Source organism: Babylonia areolata, chromosome 16, assembly GCF_041734735.1.
Source record: "Babylonia areolata isolate BAREFJ2019XMU chromosome 16, ASM4173473v1, whole genome shotgun sequence".
NCBI lineage: Eukaryota > Metazoa > Mollusca > Gastropoda > Neogastropoda > Buccinidae > Babylonia > Babylonia areolata.
In genome coordinates this window covers 12,453,069-12,463,068 of record NC_134891.1, presented here as the reverse complement: position 1 = coordinate 12,463,068, position 10,000 = coordinate 12,453,069, and the positions used below count along the sequence as shown (strand labels likewise).

Genomic DNA, 10,000 nt, shown 5'->3' with positions numbered 1-10,000 from the left:
AAAAGGAACAGACACAATGAACACTGACAGCACTGTCAACACAAAGTTATTTCTGGAAGGAAAAACAATTATTCCAGTCAACACTAAGTCAAAACAAACTGGCAGCAATATCATGACTGTTCCTGCAAAAAAAAACCCAACAACAACAACAACAAGGATACATCATTTCAAATGACTCCAATGCCAAAACACACGGCATTCTGCAATGTAAACAGAAGAAAACTGTTATGAATCAAACTGACCTAACTGACAATCTTATCAAAACATACCATACACAGCTCTCGAGAGAAAAAACACTGCAGGCAAAAACCTCCCCACATATTCATTTCAACAAAATGTCAGGTTGACCTGTAAAAAAGAGAAAGCTGAAAAATTGTTGTATGAATAAATATTAGTTTTAAGAAAAAAAGCTCTTTTTTTTTTTCTTCTTCTTTTCTCCCCCCCCCCCCCCCCTCCCCTCTGCCTCCCCTCCACCCTTCAAAAAAAATCTTCCAGTTTTTCCTGTTCTTTTCTTTCATTCTTTCCGAGGAACATTAAGGAAAAGAAAACAACGAGAGAAAAAAAAAAGAACAAAACAGAAAAAGAAAGTTTTTGTTTTGTTTTTGTTTTTGTTTTGTTTTTTGTTTTGTTTTTTGTTAATATCTCAAACAATGATTTCATTTTCCTATCAGCTTCTGTATCTGAAAACACTGCACATAAAAATAAACCATGGAGATCAATTTCTGAATCTGCATCAAAGGCAAAATCTGAAAATATCATAATTAATAAGCAGACATCCACATAAACTGCAAGAAAAAGAGGAAAAACATGCTCACTTTCATTGTATTATCAAGGGTGAATCGATACATGAAGGAGCTGACAAATCAAGATTTCTGTGGAGGAATGAGAAGAAAATCAAATGGAATTGAAGTAGTTTACATGTATGGGGAGAGAGAGAGAGAAACAGAGAGAAAGGGGAAGAGAGAAATAGTAGTAAGCAGAGAGAAAGAAAGGTGCATAGAGTGATAGACAGATAGATACACACGCACACATGCACACACACACACACACACACACACACACAGACAGAGAGAGAGAGAGAGAGAAACAGGGAACAAACTGACAGACTGACAGAGACAAGACAGACAGATGAACAGACCAACAGACACAGACAGACAGATGAACATACTGACCGATACACAAACAGACATTCACTCAGACAGACAGATGGACCAACAGACAGACAGACAAACAGACAGGCAGACAGGTGGACAGACAGACAGACAGACAGACAAACAGACAGACAGAGGGACTGACATGGCAGCAGGCAGGGCCAGGCGGTTCAGCAGGAGTCCCAGACGTTTGGACTTGCCCCCGTCCGCCGCCAGGTCATAGGATTTCCGCCTCACCTGGTCTGCATGCCCCCCCGGCACCGTCAGCCTCCCTGTCACACACACCACACCGCATGACACACACCACACTGCATGACACCACACAGCATGACACGCCACACCGCATGACACACACCACACCGCATGACACACATCACAAAGCATGACATCACTGTCAGCATGGCAATACACAGCATGACACATCACACTGCATGCACCAGAAACCATGACACCACACAGCATGACACATCACAAAGCATGACATCATTGTCAGCATGACATCACTGTCACACACCATAATGCCACCATCAACTTCTCAGTCATCCCCTGCCACACACACCCCCTCCCATCCCAGCCCTCCCTCTGCACGCACGCACACACACACACACACACATTGGTACCACACTATCAGTCTCCCCAAAGTAGGACGCTCCTTGTCAGTGACCCCCCCCCCCCCGCCCCCAACATCCTCACCCCACCCCACAACAGCACCCCACCACCCCACAACAGCACCCCACCACCCCACAACAGCACACCACCCCACAACAGCACACACCCCCACAACAGCACCCCCACCCACAACAGCACCCCACCACCCCACAACAGCACCCCACCACCCCACAACAGCACACCACCCCACAACAGCACACCCCCCCACAACAGCACCCCCACCCACAACAGCACACCACCACCCCACAACAGCACATCACCACCCCACAACAGCACACCCCACCCTACAACAGCACACCACCCACAACAGCACCCCACCACCCCACAACAGCACACCACCCCACAACGGCACAAGCACACACACCCCTCCCCAACAGCAAACCCCCACCCCCACAACAGCACACACCCCACAACAGCACACACCCCCACCCACAACAGCACACACCCCACAACAGCACACACCCCACAACAGCACACACCCCACAACAGCACACCACCCCACAACAGCACACACCCCCACCCACAACAGCACACACCCCACACACACAACAGCACACACCCCACACACACAACAGCACCCCCAACCCCACAACAGCACAAGCACACACATCCCTCCCCAACAGCACACCCCCACCCCCACAACAGCACACCACCCCACAACAGCACACCACCCCACAACAGCACACCACCACCCCACAACAGCACACCACCCCACAACAGCACCCCCCCACACACACAACAGCACACCACCCCACAACAGCACACCACCCCACAACAGCACACCACCACCCCACAACAGCACACACACACACCCACAACAGCACCCCCCCCCCCCCCGCCCCCCCACAACAGCACACCACCACCCCACAACAGCACACCCCCCCAACAACACACCACCACCCCCCAACAGCACACCACCACCCACAACAGCACACCACCACCCCACAACAGCACACCCCACCCCACAACAGCACACACACACACCAACAGCACACACACACACCCCAACAGCACCCCCACACACACACACAACAGCACACCATCGCTGCCAACCACCCTCCATCCCCGCTGTGTCAGGGGGCATGGTCAGTTTGCTGTCATGTTCATGTTCTAATTAGAACACCTTACATTTAGTTTGGTTCAGGTTGTTGTTTTTTTGTTGTTTTTTAATACCCTTAATTGTTGTGTCTTTCATGACAAATAAATAGGATTCTGATTCCGCACACATCAGGGGGCTGACCCTCCTCCCCCCCCCTCCCTCCCTCCCTCCCTCTCTCTTTCTCTCCCTCCCTCTCTCTCTCTCCCCCTCTCTCTCTCTCCAACCCCCCTTTGCCCGGGTCCCCTCCATCCTGACACACAGAGTGACAAAGCATATGATGACAAACGGTGAAAAACCAACACGTACGCTGTCATGCAATGGTGCAACACTATCAGCAGCACAACAGTTCATCATGTTGTTCACTTCACATGTCAGTGCAGGCAAGCATACAATTTTAGAAACACACACACACACACACACACACACAAAATAATCCATATAAGTGAAGAGGGGAGGGAGACAGGTTACCAAAGAGTTCAGCTCACTTGACAGATCCCTATGGAAAGGATGGGTCAGCAAAACTGACAGTGCCAATTGTCCACCCACCCCCACCCCCCCCCCAAATAAAAAACTGTACAAGCAAAGGACAGACACAGTCTGGTAAACACAGGATAGATACACAGGGCAGGTACCATTCCATGATGTGTATTGTGTTAGTAAGTTCTTCACTTTTATATCTTTTCACTATCAAAAGTGTGTGTGAGTATGGGCGTGTGTATGTGTGCAAGCACGCACGCACGTGAGAGAGAGAGATATGGAGAAAGTGTGTATTTGTGCGTGCATGTGTGGGCAGAGTGTGTAAGCGTGTGTGTGTGTTTCTATTTGTGTGTGCATGCGCACGCGTGGGCAAAACGCCAGCCAACTGGACGATTCTGATGACAAGTTATACACAAGCAATTGAACTGACGTGTTGATGACCATAATGGGGTTGACAGTTCATCCACTTTCACTTGGCTATTTATAACAGGACAGACGGGCATCACAGCCGAGTGGTTAAAGCACTGGACTTTCAATCTGAGGGTCCCGGGTTTGAATCTTGGTAACAGCGCCTGGTGGGAAAAGGGTGGAGATTTTTCCGATCTCCCACATCAACAGATGTGCACACCTGCTTGTGCCTGAACCCCCTTCTTGTGTATATGCAAACAGAAGATCAAATACGCCTGTCAAAGATCTTGTAATCAATGTCAGCGTTCGGTGGGTTAGGGGAAACAAGAACATACCCAGCATGCACCCCCATCCCCGAAAATGGGAGTGTGGCTGCCTATATGGCAGGGTAAAAATGGTCATACACATAAAAGCCCACTCATGTACATAGAGTGAACGTGGGAGTTGCAGCCCATGAACGAAGAAGAATGATAACAGAACTGTCAGTGGGGGATAGAGGTGGGGACGGTAGTGAAGAAGATAATGGGAGTCACACACCCCTTCCCACAACCACTGACCCAAATCTTTGTGACAAAGTAAATAAAGGGGGATGGGAGGGGTGGGGAGAAAGGGGGGGTGAGGAGGAGACAGACAACATGATCAACATCATCTTGTTCTTTTCTTCTTTCCTGCTGAGTGCGTATGCACTGACCTTCAGTAAGGCTGTGTGTGTGTGTGTGTGTGTGTGTGTGTGTGCATCAGCACCACAGAAGCAAAAGAGGAAGCATGTGTTTTACGAGGGCCACTGCTGACGCAAGTCAGTCGCTGACGTAGTGGAAGGGCCTTTTTCTTTTCTTTCCTATTGAACCCCTTCTCCACTGTCAACAGCTGGGGACAGTCACAAAACCTCCCTCTCCAAATATACACGCACACACACCCCCGCACACACCACATTTGCAAGCATGCGCGGGAGAGAAGAGACAAAGAGAGAGATGAAGAGACAGACAGACAGAACGACACTGAGAGACAGAGACACAAACAGACAGAAAAAGAGAGAGACAGAAAATGTGTGTGTGTGTGTGTGTGTGTGTGTGTGTGTGTGTGTGTGTGTGTGTGTGTACAAGTTCGAGGTTGAGTAAGAGAGACAGACAGACAGACAGACATACAGAGAGACAGAGACAGATAGACAGACAGAGAGAGACAGAAGGACACAGGAAGGAAGAGAATGATGGGGAGGAGACAGGGAAACGGACACAGACAAAAAGATCGAGACAGAGAAAGGAGCGGTGGCCGTGTGGCCAGACGCCCGGCTAGGACACCACTCTCCACAGGTTCCACTCCCCACAATGAACCAAGACTATGACTCCCTCTCCACAGGTTCCACTCCCCACAATGAACCGGGACTATGACTCCCTCTCCACAGGTTCCACTTCCCACAATGAACCGGGACAATGACTCCCTCTCCACAGGTTCCAGTCCCCCACAATGAACCGGGACTATGACTCCCTCTCCACAGGTTCCAGTCCCCCACAATGAACCGGGACTATGACTCCCTCTCCACAGGTTCCAGTCCCCCACAATGAACCGGGACAATGACTCCCTCTCCACAGGTTCCAGTCTCCCACAATGAACCGGGACTATGACTCCCTCTCCACAGGTTCCACTCCCCACAATGAACCGGGACAATGACTCCCTCTCCACAGGTTCCACTCCCCACAATGAACCGGGACAATGACTCCCTCTCTACAGGTTCCAGTCCCCCACAATGAACCGGGACTATGACTCCCTCTCCACAGGTTCCACTCCCCACAATGAACCGGGACTATGACTCCCTCTCTACAGGTTCCACTCCCCACAATGAACCGGGACTATGACTCCCTCTCCACAGGTTCCACTCCCCACAATGAACCGGGACTATGACTCCCTCTCTACAGGTTCCACTCCCCACAATGAACCGGGACTATGACTCCCTCTCCACAGGTTCCAGTCTCCCACAATGAACCGGGACTATGACTCCCTCTCCACAGGTTCCACTCCCCACAATGAACCGGGACTATGACTCCCTCTCCACAGGTTCCAGTCCCCCACAATGAACCGGGACAATGACTCCCTCTCTACAGGTTCCAGTCCCCCACAATGAACCGGGACTATGACTCCCTCTCTACAGGTTCCAGTCCCCCACAATGAACAGGGACTATGACTCCCTCTCAGACGGGCGCAATAGCCGAGTGGTTAAAGCGTTGGACTGTCAATCTGAGGGTCCCGGGTTCGAATCACGGTGACGGCGCCTGGTGGGTAAAGGGTGGAGATTTTTACGGTCTCCCAAGTCAACATATGTGCAGACCTGCTTGTGCCTGAACCCCCTTCGTGTGTATATGCAAGCAGAAGATCAAATACGCACGTTAAAGATCCTGTAATCCATGTCAGCGTTCGGTGGGTTATGGAAACAAGAACATACCCAGCATGCTCACCCCCGAAAACGGAGTATGGCTGCCTACATGGCGGGGTAAAAACGGTCATACACGTAAAAGCCCACTCGTGTGCATACGAGTGAACGCAAAAGAAAGACTCCCTCTCCACAGTTTCCAGTCCCCCACAATGAAACGGGACTATGACAATGACTCCCTCTCCGCTGCACCGAGTGGCTGCTGTCTGGACGCCAGTCCTTTGGACCAGCAGAGAAACATACTTACGAGAGGCAGAGAGGGAGGTGAGGATACGGGAGATCCTGTGTGCAGCATGCACTTAGCCCGCAAAGAAACACACACACAAACGCGCACGCACACACGCACACACACGCAAACGCGCATGCGCACGCGCGCACACACACACACACACACACTCGCGCGCGCACAAACATACAACGCTCGCGCGAGCAAACAAGCAACACACTCACAAACACACACACACACACACACACACACACACACTTACCGTCCGGCAGACTCTTGCGCGCTGTCCCCGCCTTCCGGGTGGGGCTTGGGGTGCGGGTGGGGGAGGCAAGGGGGGAGGTGCAGGCACTGGTGGGGGTCAGCCCTCCACCACCACCACCACCACCGCCGCCATCACTGCCCGGCACTCTGAGGTGTTGCTGGTGCTGGTACCCGCTGCTGCCCCGCTCGTCTGCAACACACACATCAAGATCTCTTGCTGAGATAATGAAGTATTCTTTATCTGTATCTGTGTACACCCACACAGTGTTGACGAGGGTTCAAGCGTCATGGGCCCCATGCAGTGAATCCAAACATCCCCGAGGCGCAACGAAAGCGTGCTGTGCGCAAGGCCCGAGCAACATCCACGGCCACGACAGCAACCACTCACTTGTGCCCCAATTTTTCCACAGTGTGTACTTCTTTCCCCCCCAGTGAATACTTCTTTTCCCCCAGTGAATACTTCTTTTCCCCCCAGTAAGTACTTCTTTTTCCACAGTGTGTACTTCTTTTCCCCCAGTGAATACTTCTTTTCCCCCAGTGTGTACTTCTTCCACAGTGTGTACTTCTTTTTCCACAGTGAATACTTCTTTTCCCCCAGTGTGTACTTCTTTTCCCCCAGTGAATACTTCTTTTCCCCCAGTGTGTACTTCTTTTCCCCCAGTGAGTACTTCTTTTCCCCCAGTGTGTACTTCTTTTCCCCCAGTGAATACTTCTTTTCCCCAAGTGTGTACTTCTTTTCCCCCAGTGAATACTTCTTTTTCCCCAGTGAATACTTCTTTTCCCCAGTGTGTACTTCTTTTCCCCCAGTGAATACTTCTTTTCCCCCAGTGTGTACTTCTTTTCCCCAAGTGTGTACTTCTTTTCCCCCAGTGAATACTTCTTTTCCCCCAGTGAATACTTCTTTTCCCCAGTGTGTACTTCTTTTCCCCCAGTGAATACTTCTTTTCCCCCAGTGTGTACTTCTTTTCCCCCAGTGAATACTTCTTTTTCAACAGTGTGTACTTCTTTTCCCCCAGTGAATACTTCTTTTCCACCAGTGTGTACTTCTTTTCCCCCAGTGAATACTTCTTTTCCCCCAGTGTGTACTTCTTTTCCCCCAGTGAATACTTCTTTTCCCCCAGTGTGTACTTCTTTTCCCCCAGTGAATACTTCTTTTCCCCCAGTGAATACTTCTTTTTCCCCAGTGTGTACTTCTTTTCCCCCATATGGCCCGGTGTGTACTTCTTTTCCCCCAGTGAATACTTCTTTTTCCCCAGTGTGTACTTCTTTTCCCCATATGGCCCGGTGTGTACTTCTTTTCCCCCAGTGAATACTTCTTTTCCCCCAGTGAATACTTCTTTTCCCCCAGTGAGTACTTCTTTTTCCACAGTGTGTACTTCTTGGGGGGGGGGGGGGGGGGGGGGGGACTTGGAGATGAAAAAAAAAACCAAGAAAAAAACCCCACCAAAACATGTGTTGTGGCGAAAAGAAACGAGTGCCAGCTACAGCTGAGGTCCCGCCACGTCGTCACACAATGACTCTCTGCCTTCTCTCTGCTGTAACCTTTCTGGTCATTGTTCTTTCTTTCGTTCTTCCTCTGTCACTCTGTCCACAGCAACAACCTTCATAGATTTTTCACCATTGATTTTCTGCCGCTGCTGTCGTCTACTGCATCACTGCGGTTTTCAGGTAATGGGGGATGGGGGGGTGGGGTGGGCTTGGATACGGAGAAGTACACACTGTAGAGTTAAGAAAGAACACACACACACAAAACAAAAACGGCGTAACTGCAACAATGTTGCTTTCCATTTAGTATTTATATTTCAGATAAATTCTCACTGCCCGTCGTGACTGTGAGCACAAAGCCAAATGTGTTTTGTATTTTGTGTAATTTATATGAAATATAATGTGAAATTTTCATGCACCCCCCCCCCTCCCCCACCACCACCCTCCCGGTTTCCTGAAATAAACATGTCTTGGCTTGACTTGTTTTCATAATAATATTTATATAGCGCTGAATCTTGTGCAGAGACAAATCTAAGCGCTTTCACACCAGTCATTCACACGCATGCATAACTCTAAAACTGAATAAACTGATGACAAGGAAGAAGCAGGGGAGAGAGGCCATCTTGTGAAGAGGTGTGTTTTAAGGCCAGACTTGAAAGAGCTGAGATCTGATGAAGCGAAAGAGGAAGTTCATTCCAAATGCAAGGTCCAGAGACAGAGAAAGAACGGCGTCCAACTGTGGAGTGTTTGAATCTAGATATACGTGAACAGAGTGGATCCAAAGCCGATCATAGTGAGCGAGATGGAGTGTAGAGGTGCAGGCAGCCACAAAGGTAGGAAGGAGCAGATTTGTGAATACATTTTGTCCAAGTAATTCTCGCAGAGACAAGGACTCGCGGCACTGATAACAAGACAGGGTGTCATCACAACACAGGGAGCAGCAAGTTACCCCACAAGTCATCCCCGATACCCCTGAACGACCTCACAGCCACCTACCTATACAGCTGCGACTGTACGAACATGGGGCAGTGCCTCCCCAGGATGGTCGTGTCACTCAATCTTCGCATTCTATCAATCTTTGTTGCTTGAAGACCAGCCGATCACAAAGGCGCGATCAGGCCTGACAAACTGCATGCACCACTCTTTACTATTTGTTGAATTTTCATCTCCTGGCCTTATTGTTTATTAATTTCAAGTTGAAAAACCACCCAGGCAGCCATGTGTTTGTTCTGTATTGTCCGTGTGTTCTATGTGGCTTGTTCAGGACTAAAGAGGCTATGTCAGTCTTGAATAAAAAGCTAATTTGTGTTTGCACATTTCTTCTGTCACTGCTGCTGTGTGCACATGTCAACTGATCGACATAAGGACAACCTGGAGCCTCCTTTTTATCTCAGAAGAAATGTCTGGATTTCTTCCAATGTGTCTTTTATTTACCTGTGTGCTAGCTGAATCGGTAACGTAAGCAGCATTGACTTGAAGTTGTGTACCTTGTGAATGGACAGAGTTACCGCTCTTTACAATTTGTTAGAGAGAGTTACCACTCTTTACCATTTGTTAGAGAGAGTTACCACTCTTTACAATTTGTTAGAGAGAGTTACCACTCTGTACTATTTGTTAGAGAGAGTTACCACTCTTTACTATTAGAGAGAGTTACCACTCTTTACAGTTACCACTCTGTACTATTTGTTAGAGAGAGTTACCACTCTTTACTATTTGTTAGAGAGAGTTACCACTCTTTACAATTTGTTAGAGAGAGTTACCACTCTTTACTATTTGTTAGAGAGAGTTACCACTCTTTA

At 49.1% G+C, this 10,000-nt stretch overlaps 1 protein-coding gene across 10 annotated transcripts in view; it reads right to left on the bottom strand.

The window, feature by feature from the left end:
- Positions 1-10,000, bottom strand: part of LOC143291160 (transmembrane and coiled-coil domains protein 2-like) — a 218,752-nt gene that overhangs the window by 111,894 nt on the left and 96,858 nt on the right. For all 10 annotated transcript variants that reach the window (XM_076600859.1, XM_076600851.1, XM_076600849.1 and 7 more), the window contains 2 exons: positions 6,718-6,906; positions 1,297-1,423 (listed from right to left, as the gene is read on the bottom strand). In XM_076600859.1, the coding sequence (XP_076456974.1) occupies positions 1,297-1,423; positions 6,718-6,906 (316 nt within the window). The remainder of the gene's footprint in view (positions 1-1,296; positions 1,424-6,717; positions 6,907-10,000) is intronic.